The sequence below is a fragment of the Carassius gibelio genome, chromosome A2 (assembly GCF_023724105.1).
Source record: "Carassius gibelio isolate Cgi1373 ecotype wild population from Czech Republic chromosome A2, carGib1.2-hapl.c, whole genome shotgun sequence".
NCBI lineage: Eukaryota > Metazoa > Chordata > Actinopteri > Cypriniformes > Cyprinidae > Carassius > Carassius gibelio.
In genome coordinates, this window is record NC_068372.1 from 27736643 (window position 1) to 27757518 (window position 20876).

Here is a 20876-nt window from a genome sequence, read left to right on the forward strand (position 1 = left end):
TTTACTAATTTGGATACTGAAGTAGACGCAGAGTCTGACAGCTTCTCATTTCTGAGACGGCTAACAGCCCACACATAAACGGCATTGGAGACATAGTCAGCGAGAAGAAAGCCAAGCGGGGAGATAATAAAGTAAAAGAAGTAGACTGAGAACATAGAGGTTAAAACCAAGGACATCTCACAGGGAACAGCAGAAGAAAGAGTACAAGAAATGCTGTTATTAAACGAGAGAAAGAGAAAGGCCAGGATTACACACACGCCAATTCCACTAGAAACGATTAGAAAGCAGAGTATGAAAAGCATGAGTCATCAACTTCAAAAACTGCTGCGTTCTTTGAATGTGCAGAATGATCTCTTTAGACCCCTTTAGTTAGAACATTTCTTACATCTACTCTTATTTACAGAATAAAGCTCAATTGTACAGGTTACTTAAGGCCTATTTATACTTCTACAGTACATCGGACCCACGCTGTAGCCTTCACGCCGTAAGCTATGCATCAGTTTTCATTTATACTTCTGCGTTGTTGTCCATGTCATGGTGCAGTACACATGCAAGCCACTAGTCTGCAGTGTCCATGGGCATGTTGCTGGTCTAACCTGCAGGACCACGACAAAAGCAGAAGAAGAAGCGGCTCGTCACAAATGTTTTATAGCCGCGACAGGGGCAAATAAATATCAAATCATAAAAAAATTTTGAGACTTGAATCACGGCAGATCAACATTGTTTGTCACGGACAACTAGTTATGTATAATGCTGTGTAGTATAATAAATAAGACCCTTGTTCTTTGCTTTGTTTTATTTTATATAAAAAGGTGTAACATTAAAATATATTAAAGTGCACATAAATACACACAAAACACAAGTACATATGGAAGGAGGGGTTCTTGCAGACCAATCACAGCACTAGATTTTGTAGAGGTGCACGTCAGGTTACGGCGTAGGCTGCGGTTTAGGATGTGCGTCTATGCGTAGGCTACGGCGTAGGTTCCACGCAGAAGTATAAATCAGCCTTTATGGTCAGTGATTAACATTGGTGTTTGCATGTTTATGGTTCTTGAGGCAGGAGTTTTAAGTGCAATCTCTTGAAGGCCACGGCCTGTCTACTGAAACACACTAGTTTACTGAATTAGGGGAGACTGTAGTCAACAGTCTCTTGTTTTCTGATCAATTGCTGGGGCTGTAATGTACAGAAACTCAATAGATCAATTGCACACCGCTTCATAAGTCATGAGGAGCTTCTTTGATGCATTTGTGAGCCATTTGATTGTCAATTTTTAAATGATTAGTCTTCCCGAGCTTAATCATGTCAATAGTTGTAATCATTACAGTGTTTTGTAGTAGTCCTAAAACTGAGTTTTGGCCTTCAAGACCCTGAAACATGTTGCTGTTTTTGTATTGTATCATATTTTTCTCTCTTTCTCACAGGTCTGTTGCATGAGAGTTTTATGGATGAGCCTGAAAGTCTTGTTACCTTGAACCTGTTGGTTGTTGCTGCAGTCTCTGCATTCTCCACCGGGGCAGCGCTCTCAGGCCTGGCAGTGTGCTGGATAATGGGCCAAAAACACCGACACCATTCGCACACCAACACTCCTTCGTCCAGTAGTCAGCGGAAGAGCGAGAAGGAGCGTTGCATGATGGGACAAAGCAGAAGTGGCTCTGTGATGAGCGTATCCCGGCACAGCGGCACAGATCGGCCATGCTCACAGGGAGAGACACTCTTCGTCATGCCCAATGGTTGGGTCAAAGCAGGCGACTTGGATCCAGGTCTACTTCCCACACCCGAGCAAACTCCTCTGCAGCAGAAACGTGGGCTACGGCTGTCCGATTCCGGATCCAGCTGGGACCAGAGTCAGACCTACTTGAGCTCGGTCGGTACCCAGTGTCCACCTCCACCGTCCACATTGTTTCTCAGCTCTAAACTCTTGCAAGGAACCGGTCGACGTCACGAGGAAGCCATTGAGACCGGGATCGACCGCCAACGCTATGTCTCTCTGTCCAAGTACCGGGATCATGGAATACGCTCAGGCACTCTTCTTCGCAAGTCGGCAGGCGAATACAACTACCCCATGACTCCCCAAGACTCCCCTGACCGGCGGAGAGTGGTGTCGGCCCCCAGTACCCAGATAGAGTACAGCGGAGAGCCTCTTCGCTGGACCCATGAAGGCTACATCTTCAGCAGTCATGGCATACCTCCAACGGGCCACCACTACACCCCAACCCCACAGCATCCTGCAGGACTGACTCGTTCTGTGCTCCACGGGTCCCGGGGGCTCATCGACCTGGCGGACTTCAGCCACCTGCTTGGGAAGGGAGGGAGCGAACGGACACCGGCAGGCCAGTGAGCAGGGAGGACCAAGGATGAGAGAAGCGGGAAATTGTTGAAACATGAGCGGCTGAAACCTCATGTGGACTGCAGAGCGCAACCTGGCCAATCACAGCAGCTCTCTGTATCTCTCTCTCTGTTTCTTTTCTCACCTGCTTGTCATCCTTTTACTCATTTGTCTGGAACTGCTTGCATGAGGACAAGCTAAAATGGACCTCACTGACTATGAGAAAAGCAGCCATTCCAGCTAGAAACACCTCTTCCTTCTCTCTATTTATCACTCACAATCACACAAATGTGTAGACAGAGATGTTCTTTTCCCTGTAGCTCTGGTTCTTGCAGACTGACTATGAGTGCGGCTTACCAAACTTTATTGCACTTTTATCAGATGGAGGAAAGAACCATGGCCATCCTGAAGACTACCCATCCCTGAATCTGTTCAGACGTAGCCACTCTTTAGCAGGTTCCCCTTTCAGCAGATTTGTAAGTTTGATATAACGACAGCATTTCATTTGGGAAATGGGACAGTTGTTCACTCCATATAAGACAAAGAACCCAACAGTTCCTTGGAGTAATGGTCGACACCAGATTCGAAACAAAGTGCTGTGATTACTGGCGAACAAGATCACAAGAGGTGCATCAGTGTAAATGCTGTAGGAGTACAGTATATTTGGACAGGTCAACTGGTCAGAAGGAAAGATTTGGACGAAAAACTTCATATTAGAACGTTTACTAAAGAATTGCTTCTCTCAGTGATTACTGATTGGTTCAAACTATTATAACTTCTTGTAGCCCATCAAATTCACATTATCTTCATAACATAGCAGTGTTGTAGTACTCAGATCTGGACAAGATCAGACTCAGACTGAATTCTGTCTAAAGTTCAAGTCCAAAGAGCATATTTCTTTGACTTATTCAAGACCAGCTCATTCAAGTCTGAGTCCATGCTCAAGTAGTACAACACTAGTTCATAGAAAGATGAATTGAACCTATTTTAGCATATAAAATGGGAAAATAAAGATAACCAAATTATAGAGAGGGCCATATTACCCCAAATAACAACACTGTCTGTCTCCATCAGTAATACTTTTTCCATGAATAAACACTTGTGTGTGACATCACTATATGTGGGCGGGGCCTCGTATCATAATTCGCTTTGTAAGATTAGCAGTACACCATTTGCTTTGATGGATTACTTTGACCAAAAATGTATGAATAGAAAACACAAGATTTTTCTGTTGTATGCTCTGAAATCTTTTGTGTTTTTGACTTTGTATCTCTGTCGAGTGAGCTGAGGCCTTTCCCTCAGTATTACCTCAGCCCCGAATTCAGACTTTACGGAGTCTGAGAGAGAGAAAACTTTGGTCAGATGAGTTTCATGGCCCAAGCCACATGAATTTCTGTGTAGCTTTGTGAGTTTTATCAGAGAAACGAAACATTGAGAACTGCAGAACATGCTGGATTCCTGGTCTTTTTTGTCTTTTTGTTTTGTTTCTTCCTTTTTGTACAGTGAATTTTTACACAATATGTAAAATGTTACATGGAGCAGTGAACTGAGGTAAATATACCCGCCATTTTCTAAAAAAATAAATAAAAAACACAATTAGAGACAGAGTAAGACAGAATCTGTCTTGAGGACCGTTGGACTCTTTTTCTTGAAGATGCCATTTCATCTTTTGTTTCTCCTGGACTCTGAAGGAGAGCAAACAGTAATGGAAACCCAGAGAAGAGGAATCACAATCCAAGAACTACAAGGACTACAAAGTCAAGCGATGTCATGTGACTTCAGGCCAGTTATGTTATTGGGTGCGTGTTTGTCTGTGAAGTAACCAATTATTTTGCTTGTCATATACATCATAATACATTTGCCCTTCTTTATGTATCTATTTGCATTGGTTTTTAATCATGGAAGTCGTTTGGAAGTTCTTCATCATCAACAGAGATCATAGATTGCATGTTTCCAGTCATGTATCTGGAAAACTGACAAAGAGAAACCTAAAGGCATTAAAAATCTAAAAGAGTTTCATAATGAAATGTACAGAGAAACACCTGCTGGCTCTGTTCCAAACTCTAGTCAGCTGCCTACCTAGCCAGGAAATGTTAAAGCAGTTTAATTCAAGATGGAGACAGAGTTTACATTTATGCATTTGGCAGATGCTTTTATCCAAAGTGACTTAAATTGCAATTAAGGTATACATTTGATAAATTCATGCATTCCATGGGAATTAAACCTCTGACATTGAAATGTGAATTTTAAACAATCAATTTATGAATAAACAATACTCTTAATGGCATCTAACAGTCTGTAACCAACAGAAAATAGTTCCATCTTATTTCAAATTAAGAAATGTAAAAGGGACTATTTTTGATTTTATTAAAGATAGTTGAGTAACATGATATTGTCAGACTAGTGGAATTAACTTTATTTTAAGGAAACAAGCAAATCAAATTTCTTTTATGTCTCTCCTTAGGGGCCTGTTAATGGAGTTGTTGTCCTAAAAGATTATTTCAAAACAGTCAAAAGTTCTGTAATCTGCCTTAAAATGACAGCAGACCGCAGGTTGACTCTCTAGGGTTTGGAAAATAGCCTCTTCACCAGCTTCCACTTTCTGCAAGACCCACACACATGTGTTCCTCTCCACATAGGCTGGCATTGTTATTAAATGTCTGAGAGCATCAGTCTGTGAGATATTGAAAGCAGATGTCTGATTAGATGAGTTGCCACACACACTTGAGTACACTGGAATGCACTTAATAATGGCTCTCATGCACCTGCAAGATGTCTCTAATTAAAAGCACATGCTACACACACATCACTTAAACATACTCCTCTATCCTAGACAGCACGAACACACTATTGCTGATGCTCTCAGAAAACACACACACACTCCTGCAGTTGTGTGCTACGGTCGGTTGAACATTGATTAACTCATAAATCCAGCTGAAAAGAGAGTCATGGTTGACTGCGCTATGTGTGTGTGTTTATGTGTTTAAATTACTGTGTGTATGTATTTAGATCTCCTCTCTTCAGCTTTGAAGATACACCAGGCAGGAAATAGGATCCTGAGCACAGGTAATAGATCCTGGCAGGAAATGCAAGGATATAACTACTTACCTGTAGGTCATGGACACCAAAGCATGTAATCAAATGCAGGACATGCGCTATATGCTAATGTGCTAACCACATGTAGAGAAAGGAGCACGTCAGGAAGATATCATGTACTTTCAACAAACATTTCAAAGTTTTCAAGTGTTCAGATTTACAATCTTTAAAATAAACTGTGCCATATCCATCTTCATAAGTGTTTGCCAACAGAAAATGCAATCGCTAGGTTTGCTAATAGGCTACGAGGATTCCAAAACAAGTGTTTCTTCAAAGTGTTACTTGTCGCACGCTATTTGTGCTATCGATACCTCAAATTGAGCTGCTAACTGAGGTGTGCTTACTGAGTGATCAGACTTGAGTTTTTTTACCTGGCGGATGATGAAACATTTTTTTTTCTCTTGAATGAGAAACTTTAGACTTGAGCTAGTAAGCAATCACAGTAACATGCTAGTATTGTTGAAGTGTGTTTTCCCTGGAAAAAACACTGCTTGTTTTTTCTTGAGAAAACGTTAAGTCTAGGTCCCAATATAATTAGTGATTATTTCTTCAAAAAAACCAAGAAACACACACAAACTGCCTTTAATGAAAAGACACAAGTGTCCACACATTAACTTGAAAATTCAGTGCCTAAAGCGAATTTTATTTCTTGCAGGAAGTCTCTTGGTGTAAATTAAAATGGCTTTAAAAGTCAATGATTTTACACTTCATGATATTTTCCTTTTGTGTGGATGATTTCTGGTTTGTTTTTATGACTTTACTCAAAGTGATATTGAGTGACATTGACTTTTTCACACATTGCCATCTGTGTTAATTCTGGTCTATTATTGTCGAAGGGAAATGTTGAATGTATTTTGAATGTATTGAAAACCATTTTTTTCCTGTATCCACTTGCTGTCATAACTGAGTCTCTTTATCTTTGATTATCCTACAACAAGAACAATAATCAAGGCCAATAATGTGTGTTTGACTTTTTCCACAATGCTTCATTCGCTTTTTTGATCACATTTATTGTTTGCCACAGACTTGAAGCAGGATTCTTGATCTCTTGATAACTGGCATTTTGTAAGTGGATGTGGTTGGTGGTGACACAGATTTGCCTTCAACACGAAGGGCTGTGTGTAAGACTGAATCCGTGTTATGTTGAGTTGTTTACCTAGACTCCGCTGCTCTGTACATAGCTCTAATCCTGATTTCCACCCGTCCACTGGCGATGATGTAATGTCCCTGTGTATAGAAGTCCAGGGGTGGTATCCAGTGAAAACTGTTTTGATCGTTTGTTGGTTTTTATATAATCTCACATGTATAGAAGTACACACACATACACACATGAGAATACACACACGACTCTGTATTGGAGCGCACAATTATTTTCAAACGTAAATCAACATGGAGATTTTATCATTCTAATAAACACATTTGATTGTTTGATCTATGTCTCTGTTAAATGTGTCATCTAAATGAAAGACAGTAAGTCTGCAGTAAGGATCACTATAAAGAGTTATATAGGTGCCACTTGCCCCAGACATTGTATTGTTAATTATAAAACAGATTTTTTTAACCCATATAGGTTAACTCCTAAACTTAGTATAACGATATTTAATTCACAATTTTAAAAGATGTAAATCATATTAGTTTGTTTTAATTTTTCAAAAAAATCACAATTAATTGAATGTGGGAGTGAAGTTTTGTCAAGTCTCAATGTATTTCTAAATCAAACCATATTGAAAATTATTGAAATTCAAAATATTGCATATAAAAATAAATGTATTTTTCCCCCCCAAAAGTAACATACAGTGGTGGCACCATGGTACTTGTTTGATTATAGATGCATCATAGTATTTAAATTGTTATACATCCAGTTTCACAAAATTAATTAAACATCGGAGCAATTTTTTAATAACTGCACTACTTTGGTTTGAGTAGATGTTGCCATTTTTGACTTGTCTCAATGTATTTCTAAATAAAAACAGTTTATTTATTAAGTAATGTTTATTTTCCAACAAAACAAGTTTTGGGATGTTGTTTTCATTCCTCGGTGGCATCATCCTCCAGGAAGTGACATCATTTTGGAAGGAAAACAACAGCACAAACATGAGTATTATATATTTATTTGACTGCATTCAGTGATGCTTCGTGGTTTTAATTGGTTTGTCTTATTACATTCTTCTAATAAAAAGATCAAATTTGGTATCAAACTTATAATTGTTTACATTATTATATACTGTAAACAATCTCTCAGTCCCTCACTGTTACTGGCTACCTTTAACTGTTAGTTAGCTATCCTGTTGTTATTAAAAAAAAAAGTCTGAGCATGACTAGAGCATACAATATCTAGCTAATTAATATATACATGATCATCAATTAGGAAGGTTGTTGTTTCCTTCATTTGCACGTCCCTCTCCAGTAGATGACGTTTCACTGAACGCACATTGAATTTTCACACAGCATCTCTCTGTTGCTGTAGAGATCCATGTCACCATAGCAACATCTGTGTGAGCTGAAGACTAAAGAGATGTTGTTTTAAAGGATCATTACTTGGAAGTTAATTAGACACATCAACATATCAATTACATCAGGCATTTAGTATCAGTGCAGTTTAATTTGACTCATTCATGTCCTTTGCTTTTTAATGGGTTAAAATAAGTCAAAGGTGTAACAGTTTGTACCATAAACTTTATATTGTGTGTACAATCTTATGTGCTGTTTTTTATATATATAATTACTCAATCCATCATCTGTTAGGCCTACCGCAATTATAATAAAATGGGAAAAGCATCAAAACAGACTGCCACATTTTCTCTCAACATGACTAAACAGACAGATCTAAAGCTGTCACAAAAACGACTGAGCTGCCTAAAATAGTAGGCTAATGTGGAGTTTTGATATTTTACTTTGATTAAGGTACAAATAACATTGTATTATTATGGTAACATTTCAAAACAACATGACAGTATAGTAGAGGTTTTTAGTAGCCCACTGTCTATGAGGTATTTAACACTGGGCCAATTTTCGGTTCATGTGATAATAAGGTCGCTATACGTACTGTCACGTGCCAAATGTGTTTACGTGCACCTGACTGCAGTGACAACGCATGTGACAAATACACTAGATGACCACCAGAGGGCGGCTTAGCCTTTCATGACACCTCGTGCAAACCACTTGCTGATTATGACAAGAGAACTAATCCTGCAAAAATACAGATGTTAATACATTACAAATAATGTTTTGTTTATTTATTTGTTTGTTTTATTATTGATACATGTGTACTATATTCATGGTATAAATATATTTTAACAGAATAAACATTTTCTATTTAATAAATACAATTATGAAATTATGAAATAATCATAAATCCAAAATAAAAATAAAATGTATGAAAGTAAATAAATATATGTATTTTTATTAATTGATTATTTATACTACATCATATAATAATATATAATAATAATGCATATGATAATGAAATCAATCATAAATCATGTGTGTGTGTGTGTGCGTGTGCGTGTGCGTGTGTGTGTGTGTGTGTGTGTGTGTGTGTGTGTGTGTGTGTGTGTGTGTGTGTGTGTGTGTGTGTGTGTGTGTGTGTGTGTGTGTGTGTGATTTTGCTCATGTGAAAAACTGGATGCGATCAAAATAACTTTGGATAAAATAATTTGCTGAGTGTTAATAAATTTAATATAATATGATATCATATAATATATACTATAATCATTTTAATAACAATAAAAATTATAATAAATATTTCTAAATTGATGTATTCTCTTCATCATGAAAATAATTATGGGCACAAATAAATAAGTACAGAGGATAATTATTTAGACATTTTATTAAATTGCTAAAATATATAAAAACAACATTTCTCTCTCACTTTCTCTCTCTCTCTCTCTCTCTCTGAAACTAACAGTCAAAATAAGGAACATACTGTGGTGATACCATTGCACTTAAATACATAATATATAATAGGCCTGCCATGATACATTTTATTTTCATCATGATAGTTGTAAATCTGGCAACCATGGTAAGACTAATGTTTTGTAAGGGTAGACAGTCTGATGTAGACCAGCCTTTACATTCATTGTGTTTCTCACCGGGACTTGCCTCAATCTAATCTAGATCAGTAGACTATATTTAAGCTAACATTTAACATTCAACTGGATCTCTTGTTTATTTTATGAACTCTTCTCAGCAGAAAGTAATAACCAATGGAATCCAGACAGCAGTTGGTAATAGCAATGAATGTGGCAACATCAAAAAACACATGCACAAAGTGTTTGCATGAATAATCTAAAAAATACTGCAACAAAAGACCAATGTGAATAGGCGTGAAGCAAAATATGAATGTGAACATGTTCGCGGTGATAACTGCAGTAATCGTTTTCCTTTCCACTCTATCCCTGCCTTGGACATTCCCAAGGGATCTGACCAGGATGTAGATGGTTCGTGAGGAGCAAAATATGACAGTGAGCACTGGAATAAGATACCCTAAAATCTCTAAAAGTAAGATAGAGTGGGTTTGGAGCTTTTTTGACATTTCTCGTTCAAAGCAGGTCTCTAATTTGTCTGTGGTAAGTTCTTCCAGGATAATAACACAGATCACGATTATGATTACCCAGATGAAGATGCACTTTGTAATGGCAATCGTCTTACTTTTGGAGGCCAGTGCTTTGATCAGAAATGGAAACCTGACGGCTATAAATCGGTGAAAGCTGATGGCTGTAATGGTGAAGATGCTGCTGTACATGTTGGAGAATTGAGCGCACAGCAGGAATGTACACAGTCCACTCAGTTCTATTTTTTCAAAGGCTTCCCATATTCTGAAAGGTAGGAAAATAATGGCCAGGAAATCGGCAGCCAGTAGGTTGAACATGTAGATATGCATGTCGGACCAGCGCTTGAGGCGACAGAAGATACACAGAGCCATGATGTTGAAGGAAAGGCCCACTATGAAGACAATTATGTAGGCCACACATTCAAACCGTTTCAACGCTGGTTCTGTGTGATTCAACGCCACACTGCAGTTATGCACAACCTAAAAGAGAGCCAACGTGATTGTGCAAAGGCTTAGTGGTTAATTAAGTAAGGAAGCTGCTTGCAGAAGTTTCATGATTTTAAAGACATCACAACAATGTTTGCACAGTCTGACTGCACTGAAAATATCTGAATGTCATCAATACATCAAAATATTCAAATGCACAAGCTTAAATGCTGTAGGGTAGCCTATTTTCCTACACTAACTTCACTTTTTGGTAATTATTTTTGCGTATTTTTGAATTAGATAAGATCTCAAAGCAAGTGTCAAACAAATGCTGCAGTATGTTTTCTCAGAACTAATTTGGTTAGTATCTCTTAGCTGTTTTTGGTGGATGTATGAAGTCAGTTTCTTATGAAATTAGAAGTGGGTTTTATTTCATCATATTATTAAACAGAGTGGTTCTGGTGGAACCGCTGCGGAGTAGACTGGTATCTGCGTGATTCGTCATAGACATAAACACATGCCTTCTCCAAAAACCCACACTTGGCCACTTGAGAGCGGTGTGCGCGACAGGAAGTAAGTGCGCAAGACTGTGTCAGGTCTTAAAAACGGTAGTCTCAGCCTCAGAAGTTTCTAAGACCAAATCTGAAATATCCTAAAATGGCTGTTGCCAGCAATCTACCTCGGAATATGAACATTTTAGAAAAAAATAAATAATAATCTAATTGGTTTGGTTTGGAGGTTATGCCAACTCCAAATGTTTGATCCTTGATATAAAGCTGTTTTCGCGTCCAGTTTGGTTTTCTTTTATTTTTGTACGTCTTACTATCTGCCATGATTATTCTGTTAAAAGTCTGTTTGCTTACTGCCAAAATTGTATTTGTTGGAGAAAAAAATGAATTCCACATGAAGTGGCGGAATCATGCAGTTCATGACGGACAAATCGTTAACGACTGGTCTATGTGATAATATAGCACATTGGGAAGGACATCCATATGCTCACCTAACATTCTTCGAACATTTGCTCTTAAAATATTTTTTTCATTTTTGGTCATACAGATAAGAGTAATGTATCTTTTGTATCTGTAAAGAATCTAAGTTTATTTGTGTCCACTCATAATAGCAACAAAGTGTTGCGCTTTTGTAAAATAAAGCAAACAATGTGCTTTCTGTCGTCTTGGACTCTGTGAACTTGAGCACGTCACTTCGAAACTCTGTGGATGCTTGTCTTATTACAGACATTAAAAATATATCTTTAGAGAGTGAAGCTTTTAAATGAACCAATTCAAACAGAAAACAAATATTCTCACATTATGTAGCTAATCCGTATGAAACATGCAGGTGCATCACTACTGCAGAGATGACGAGTCAGCTTTGCCAACTTCCTCTGTTAAACCGAAAACAGAAAGCACTAGTCTAACAATAATTACGTTACAATAAAGTAAAATGTTAATGCAGTGTACATTCTATTTTTCCCTAACAAATTCATAGTTATTATATTTGCTGGTGTACTCTGGCAAGCCTTTTTATGTGTGCTTTGAGTGCTTTATAGGCTTATTATTATTTAATTCATATATTAACTTGTTATTGTAACGATATGCAAATCTCCATATTCATCGGGAAGAAGGAGGCGGGAACCGGCGCACAATCAAAACTCATTTTAATATTCAAAAGTAAATACAAAACGGCGCACCAGCCCCTCACGGACGACTGGTGCGCATAAATAAAAAGCAAACATAAAATAATGTCCCAGGCCTGGTCCTCTCTCGTCCATCACGGTCGTCACTCCAGTTTTATATCCTTCCATCTCCTACGTGGGACTCAAAACCGGCGGTGGGGCGCAGGTGTAGCTCATCTCCAATCACTACACCTGGCCTCACTCCTCGTTCCCACGCCTCTCGGCCCCGCCCCACTCGCCACATACCCCCATCGCCCCTCGCAGGCCGGGGGGTACCCTCGAGACTGCGCTCTACTCCCCCCCCCCCCCCCCTTCCCTCCGGGGGGGACCGCTCACGGGGACCTGCAGGAACCTGGGGGTAGGACAGACGAGGCGAGAGAAAAGGAGATGGAAGGAGGAGCGACAAGGACGAGAGAGGGGAGAGAGGAAAAAAAAAAAAATCCGGTTCCCAGACGCACTGCTGCTCGGCCCTCCACCAGCTGGGTGATCTCCTCCGCGGTGCCTGGCGGTGGCACTGGACGGCCCTCGGCGGACGGCGCGACACTCCTCCGCCGCCCGATGGACGGCGACGGCTCCTCCGGTTTTGGGCAGCCGGCAGGAGTCCCCCGTTCCCTGCCCCTCCGGATTCCTTCACGGAGGCGGCAGGCTCCGGCCCCCTGGCAAACGGCGCCGACTCCTCCGCTCCCTCACGGACGGCAGCCGCCCCTCCATATCGTGGGCGGTCGGCAGCGAGCTCGCCCGTCCCCGGCAACTCGCTCCAGCCCACCGCCTCGAGCGTCCCTGGCGGCACATACCTCGCCAGCTCGAGGGCACCGCGGATTCACCACAGCGGCGAGGGATCTTCAGCAGCACGTCCCTCCTTCTCCCGGGCTTCGGCACCACTGTAACGATATGCAAATCTCCATATTCATCGGGAAGAAGGAGGCGGGAACCGGCGCACAATCAAAACTCATTTTAATATTCAAAAATAAATACAAAACGGCGCACCAGCCCCTCACGGCCGACTGGTGCGCATAAATAAAAAAGCACACACATTAAAATAATGTCCCAGGCCTGGTCCTCTCTCGTCCTTCACGGTCGTCACTCCAGTTTTATATCCTTCCATCTCCTACGTGGGACTCGATACTGGCGGTGGGGCGCAGGTGTAGCTCATCTCCAATCACTACACCTGGCCCCACTCCTCGTTCCCACGCCTCTCGGCCCCGCCCCACTCGCCACAGTTATTAAGGTTTATTATTATGATTTATGGTTTATTAATAAAAGTGCAACTATTAGTCGACTAATGCTTAAAATGAACAACTTCTAGTCGACCAGAAAAATCTTTGGTTGAGGGCAGCCCTAATGCATATTGACTAATGGTTTATGAGAAGCATACATAGAGGCTGAAAATAAGCTGAATATAAAGCATACTTGTTTAATTAGTGACACTTAGCCGGCATCTTAATTAAATGTGGCAATTAACATCTTTATTTTAAAACCTTTATTTGAATGTGGCAACACAATATTTCTATGAATACATTTTTGACAGAGTCTTCTCAGCCAATCACTGTGTTCATAGTTAGGAAGCATGCTGACATTCATAGCAAAGAGGTCAATCCCGCTTTATAGTTTAAGACTTCTCTCTGTTGCTTAGTAAAATTTGTCTCATTAGCTTTGTAAATAGGTTTTAAGAAAAAAAACTCATTGCAAAAAACCTTTACTGCTATTTAGGAGAACTCTTAGTGGTAAGATAAAATGTTTTGTGAATACAGGCCCTGACCTTCAGTCTGAAGGTCTTGCTACATGAGACTCTAAAATCGACAAAGAGCACTGCCCTTAACTCACACTGAATCCACACTATCTCAAATACCGCTTCAGAGTGCTATTCGAGACTCGGAGTGCTATTCATCCATCATGTTCTGGAAAAAAAATCTTGAGACTTTTTGCAGATCTCTAACCAGAGGTCATGGATGCCTTTCCAATGCAAGTTAAATATTGAATATGATAATTAGATATTACATTTAATTTGGTAGAAAAACAGTGCTTTTAAGTTTTATTGATGCAAAGATGAGTAGTGATGATATTTATTTTGTACAACATTTGAAACTGCACCACACATTAAAATTATGTCCTGTTATGGGGACTACTAAACAGACATTTAGAAGTTGATTTTAAAGTATTTAAAATGTAAATTTAGCTATGTACACACTTGCATTTGTACAACACTATAAATGTGTCCCGTCAGGGAAAGAAAAGTTCGACACACATTTGTGTTCTTCATCCTCACTTGTGAAATTCAGGAAAAGCGTAATATAATTGGTCAAGTGCAGAGAACCGCGAGTGTGGGTATTTGGACAAGGCAAGAGAGAAGTAGCTCCGGCATCAATGTTCTTCCGCAAGACGCATGCATGCAGCAAGTCTGTTTATGAACCGCTAGTGCGCCTGAAGTTACAGACTGCTGCTTTAAATATAATATTAATAAACTTCCTAGACCACAGTACTTTGTGTAGGTTACAGAAATAATCTCACTGTGGTTTAATCAGTATTTTTAAAATAGTAGATGAGGACAGGAAGTGTAGCATTAACGCTTTAACAAGCAATAGGTTTGTCATGAATAATAAAAATAATCATTGCTATATTTGTTTATTATAAAATGTTTTGACATAAAATAGTTTTATATTATTAGGTAATGCCTTTTAGACATGTAATCGTATACTTTAAAGCTCTAAATACAAAATCATAAGATGTAAAATGTACAATCTGTTATGAACTCACATTTTTAATGATAAAAACTGGCAGTATATTTCTGGTGCAGTGTGTATGATTACAGATCATGTACAGTACTCGTAGAGAATTTGTTATATGATTTTAGTATTTGCTCTTTCTATTATTTAGCACTTTATTTTATTAATATTGTACTTTAGTTTTGTTTCTAAAGGTGCTATATAAATACATTTGGCATTAAAAGGACAAATAATATGAATTATAACAATAATTACAGCTAGATGTTTTAAATAACTAGGGTGAAGTCAATCAACATGACTTCTGTAAACTCTTCTGTAACCCCTTGAATTTAAACTCTTTCACTTAAAGTGCATAAGTTGATAATAAAACAAGCTTCACTGCTACTTGAATAATTATTTAGTTTTACTTCCATTTACATTTCTCTGGTTAACAACAAGAACAACTCACCATGATTTATAGCTTGTTCTTCTCTCAAAAAAGCCTGTGAGTCTTGCTGCACCGTTGTTCTCGATGCTGTGACAAGTGCGTTTTTAAGAACTGAAATGAGTAGACTGTCTGTTGCATGACTGCGTATTTCGTATTTCCTCTGCTGATGCTGAATAATGTTACATCATTAATGGGGTTGAATCCGAAGGTACAATGAGCAGGGCTGGTATGGTGGGGGAATGGAGTCCAGAAAGTGAACTTAGACAACATACTGTAACATAGCATGTTTATATATAAAAAATGTGGACGGATATTTTTGTCTGTGGTTAGCTGTGCAATGTCAGCCATAACACCTGCAGACTGCAGCCAATGGCAATGCTTCTGCTCCTCACAGAACAGATCGTGAAAGCAGATTGCTTTAGATTAATTATCTTGGATTAACCTTGGGTTTTGCAGAATAACTTATTTTAACAGATGCAGTGACAGAAAGTTTGATATAGGTAAAGATGTGTTACCTGAAATTACATGCACTTTATAAAAATGCTTGGTTGTTTCAACCGAACTTTGGGTCAAATATGGACTAACCCAACAAAGACATTGACTTACCCTATACTGGCAGTTTTAATTTCATGTTTAAAGTATAAATTCAGTTATTTAAATAATTTATGAATCATTTCCAAATTCAAAACTTTATATTCAAAACATTAATGTTATGAATTTAAATCCATTCATGCCATTCATGCCTGTAAATAAACCTAAATGATACTTTTTTTTCTGTGCAACCTCTGTTGTGCAAAGATGAATTTAGCTGATACTGATTTTATTTGATTGATTACACATTTTTCCTGATTGTGTTTTATCGTTATTGAATGTATTGTTTTGATTAAAATATTTGAACGAGTTTATAAATTACATTCATTGCCGGTCTAAAAAAAAAGAAAAAAGAAAAAAAAAGGCGAAATGTGATGTTGGCTTGTTAGTATTATAAAAGTTATTGTCATATCTGTGTCCTCTTAAGTCAGGTGTTATTTAATAAATTAAATCAAATAAAATGACATGCTGGCTATTAACAATCATAAATCTATATCAACAAAATTCATACAGTAGATGGATTGTGCATAAGTGTTACGTTTAAATATAATATTTTAATGTACAGTAGAAATATTAAATGATTGCAAAAATTAAATAAGCTACTATTTTAAATATGAATTAAAACCGCCAGTAGATGTCAGCAAGAGACTGTCTTAATGAGTGAGCTGAAGCAACCGATTCGTTTAAAAAGCTGATTCATTTATAGCCTGATTGAATCATGTCAACCTTAAACACAATACAACTTTGTGCCTTTTTTTTCCTACCGTATATTGGTTCTTTTTTTCTAGTCTCTCTCACACACTCTGTTTCCTTTCTTTATTTGTTCGTGTGCCACATTCTAGTCTGAATGTAGTGAATCAGAACAGTTTTTTCTTTTTATTGTAAAATTGCTTTTTTTTTGGGGGGGGGGGGTGGCTGGCCAATAATTACAACCCAGTCCAGGGTCAGAGTCTGGGGTCTTTGTGGTTCGAAAGATTTCTCTTTTTCTGGAATGGTCTGTACTGAATGGCATCTTGTTTCTTTGATGGAACATCTGAAGTAGGTCAACTGAACACTTCTGAAGGACAATCAGGTAGGCTATATAAACCTTCATGTATCAAAGCAATCAAAATATTTGATCAAACTGTACTGCTTTTTTAGGCATTTATATTATATTTGCATTCATTTATGTGTTCATTTTGCACTCAGCTCACAATAAACTTTATTGATCCACCAAAGCCAGTTTTTTTCACTTTTATTTTATTTTATTTTATTTTATTTTATTTTATTTATCATTTAATTTATTTTTGTTATTATTAGACTTTTCCTGGTACTAAATCACCAATATTTATTTATTTATTTATTTATCATATATTGTTATGTGAATTTCACAAATGGCCCAGGCCAGAATCGTTAAATAATTACTTGAATTAATATTGTTATTTTGTCTTCTCTAGTTCCCTATTTGCTGAGCTGGAAGACTTTTATCTCTCTCTCTCTCTCTCTCTCTCTCTCTGCCAGCCCCACAGCCACTTTGTAACTTTATATATATATATATATATATATATATACGTTGCATCACCACAATAAATTACATTTTCAGATATATTAAATATACAGTATATTAAATAGAAAAAAAGGACTGAAATATAATATAGAAACTGTTATGTTGGTTGCAATAATATTTTGCAATAGTACTGCATTTTATGATCAATTAATTGCTTCTTGGTAAGTATAAGAGACCTACTTCAAAAACCAACCCCAAACATTTGGATGTTATACAATAGCAACATTCACACACATTGTGCTAATGAATACCTCCTGCACTTTTCTGTTAACAGCATCCTCTTGTCTCGCCATTTTATTATTAATAATATGTAGTGTTTTCTTCTCTCTCTGATGTTGTTTTGTTCTTGTGCTGACAACTAAATCAAATTCTTCTGTTTCTCTGTTGTGATTCATGGTTATTTTATTTTAATAAACACTGGCGCTATCCTACAAGGATTCCAGGCACATATGAAGACATCAGCTCTGACCAGAACGGGTTTGTGCTATAAGCATTTATAGTAAGTTCTGCACAGGGAGTTTTTCAGACCCAACTCTTCCTCCACAGGTTGCTTTTTACAAAAGTGTGTCATTTAGTCAAAAAAAAAAAAAAGTATTTTCTTTTTTTGCATCTAATCTGCTGGTCTCTTGTTGCAATTTTTGAGGAACTTGCACACTAATTTTAAGCTGTTTATAGTGTTTTGAAAAACATATTTTATCATGACTTCTCAAGTCGCTCTCACATTACATTCACAGATTTTGCTAATGAAGCTGTGAGTATTTACTGCTGTTCATCTTGTTTACTCATTAGCAAAAACAGAAATTACAGGTTTATCTATCTATCTATCTATCTATCTATCTATCTATCTATCTATCTATCTATCTATCTATCTATCTATCTATCTATCTATCTATTATCCGGTCTGTCTGTCGTTCATTCTGTCTATCTTTCTATCTATCATCCATCATTCTGTCTGTTGTTCTACTGTTCTGTCTTTCTATCTGTCGTTCCATATATTGTTCTATCTATTGTATCTGTCTGTCTATTGTTTTGTCTTTATCTATATCTTTCAGTTATTCTGTTCACCCTCTTATGGTCATGTGTGATGTAATTTCCTGCTAATATGCTGTAAATGTTTTCTCTCTGTGCTGTCAGAACTGTCTGGTGATCTCCATGTGTGCTGTGTGCTGGCATGGCCCTGCTGCATGCGCTGCTCACTCTGAATACTGATTAGGAATCCTACATCCGCTCAAGTGCGCTGTGAATATGCTAAGCTAGCATTAATACATCAGAGAGAGTTACATAAGCCCTGACCACCGGGACACATTAGATCTCTCTGTTTCTCCCTCTCTCTTTTATAGAATTCACCGAATCTCTGGAATCTGATAGTGGGAGGAGAATGAAATGAAACTGTGTATCCTCTGAACGACCTCTGAAGTTAGAGAAGTCTCGAGGCGAGAGCAAACGAGAAAGAGGAACCACTGAAAGTGAGAGTGTCTTGTTTAACTGAAAGTGAGAATGATGGTATTAAAAGGAAGTAGAACAGCTGTAGCCATGGAGACCAGCTCAATAGAAAGATGATGATGAAGGATGGGCTGCTATTGTTTGAAAGAAGGACATGAAGGGAACAGAGAGAGAGAGAGAGAGCATCAAAAAATATAGAAAATAGTATCAGAGTGACAGAAACTAGTTGTGTTTAATTGAGGTAAACAGGAAGAGCGTGTTTGGTGTTTCAAGCTCATGGTGGTCTTTGTAAGAGGTGAGACCAGGTCTGTGGGGGGTTACAGTAAAATCAGTTCACCAAACAGAGACTTTTTTCATCTTTCTAGTTCATCTGTACATGGGTGTTGTTTCCTTGGCCTTTATTTCATTATATCTGGATGATATTAGATCCAGCTTCTTTCTTTCTTTTTTTTCTTTCTATTTTATCAGTAATTTAGAGAGTCTCTAAGCAGACATGGTAACGAATAAATAAGAGAAACTTTGCGTTCACCCTCAAGTAGAATTGTTTTCCATCACTAGTTTAGCAAACAAACACACACACACACAAACACACAATTATATTTGTGCTGCAATGAAGAAAACATCTTAACTCAAAAATTGCTAGTACTTTCACAAATAATTACAAAGAAATGGCAGATAACAAATTGAATTAAACATTACATTTTGAAGAAGAGAGACTGAAGGAGTGCTTGTAAAACTCAATTTTTTATTTTATTTTATTTTTTTACAGTTTACAGACGTAAATTATAACTAAAATAATTGAGGATCATGAAAAAAAAAATTCTATTACTTTTGTAAGTGACCAGTTTTTATCTAGCATACTACATTGGCACTGGCGTTCTTTATTGGCATCTTTGCTTTCTTGAAAAAAATTTAACATCCATTGAATCTTTCCATTTCACAAAAGGCTCTAGTGGAAAAAGGTTCTTTAAATTATTAAAACTAAAGAAAAAAATTGACATATTCACTGAAAGTTTCTTTAGGAACCCCAAAAGAGTTTTTCTACCCCCAAAATCTAATCTAAATCTATCTAAATCTATCTAAACCAAATTTCATAGAGTGTGAAAAAAAGAAACATTCAGTTTCAGCTGTAAAGCAGCTCTAAAGAAGATTATCGGTTCAATAACTATGTCAGTGTTGCTAAGTTCATCAATTATGAAACACATTTAATTCAAACAGCACAACAGGAGGAAATAGTGTCATTATTCAGCATTATTTAAGTCAATTCAGTGTTGAATATCTATCTATCTATCTATCTATCTATCTATCTATCTATCTATCTATCTATCTATCTATCTATCTATCTATCTATCTATCTATCTATCTATCTATCTATCTGTCTGTCTGTCTGTCTGTCTGTCTGTCTGTCTATTATATAATTTTAGAAAATGGAAGAATAGGAGAGCTGCGTGCATGTGTGCTTTAGTGTGTACACTAACGCGGATGTGAATGGGTGTTGCTGTTACTCAGCCTGTCTCTGATGTTATATGGGTCAGTCTCACATGGCTCGGCATGCTGGCTGACTCAACGCTGGTAAACAGGCTTGCTTGCTCACCCGTTTCCACAGCAACACCGTCCCTGCCCTTTCTACGTGTTCTCAATGGCTCCGCAAGCATCTGCTTCCTCTCACTTACGGAACATTTTCAGGGAAATTTGCCTCACAAATCAGAGAGATACTCCTAGTGTCCGCTTTTGTTTGCCACCTTGTTGGCGACATGCAGTACATTCTGTGATGTTCTTTTCCAAATGGGTCAAAACACTAACATTCTGCTTGTTTTTCTCTTTCGTTTTCTTATACGGGTGTGTCTGTCATTGCTGATGTTTAGTATTCCTGTCATTGAAGCATGCATATTGCTCTCTTGTTCTCTGTGAAGGTAGAAGAAATGCAGACGTTGTTGTCAAATGCTTTGTTGACCAAATCCACACATGCCAGTCATACTATAGATATTATACAACAATACAAACTCGTTTGAAGTTCTTTTTAAGAATGCAATAGCCAAGTGAAGATAGAAATGTGATTTCTCCCTC

At 37.8% G+C, this 20876-nt stretch overlaps 2 protein-coding genes across 2 annotated transcripts in view; one reads left to right on the forward strand and one right to left on the reverse strand.

Moving 5' to 3' along the window:
- Positions 1-7217, forward strand: part of LOC127935818 (semaphorin-6B) — a 101339-nt gene extending 94122 nt beyond the window's left edge. Inside the window, exon 17 of the mRNA XM_052534012.1 lies at positions 1426-7217. Within this exon, the coding sequence (XP_052389972.1) occupies positions 1426-2342 (917 nt within the window). The 3' untranslated portion in view covers positions 2343-7217. The remainder of the gene's footprint in view (positions 1-1425) is intronic.
- A 1953-nt stretch (positions 7218-9170) lies between these two features.
- LOC127935842 (G-protein coupled receptor 55-like) lies at positions 9171-15372 on the reverse strand. The gene is made up of 2 exons (XM_052534033.1): positions 15251-15372; positions 9171-10458 (listed from the first exon to the last, which is right to left on the reverse strand). The coding sequence occupies exons 1-2, from the start codon at positions 15251-15253 to the stop codon at positions 9577-9579; spliced, it is 885 nt and encodes a 294-aa protein (XP_052389993.1). The 5' UTR covers positions 15254-15372; the 3' UTR covers positions 9171-9576.
- Positions 15373-20876: the final 5504 nt, after the last annotated feature.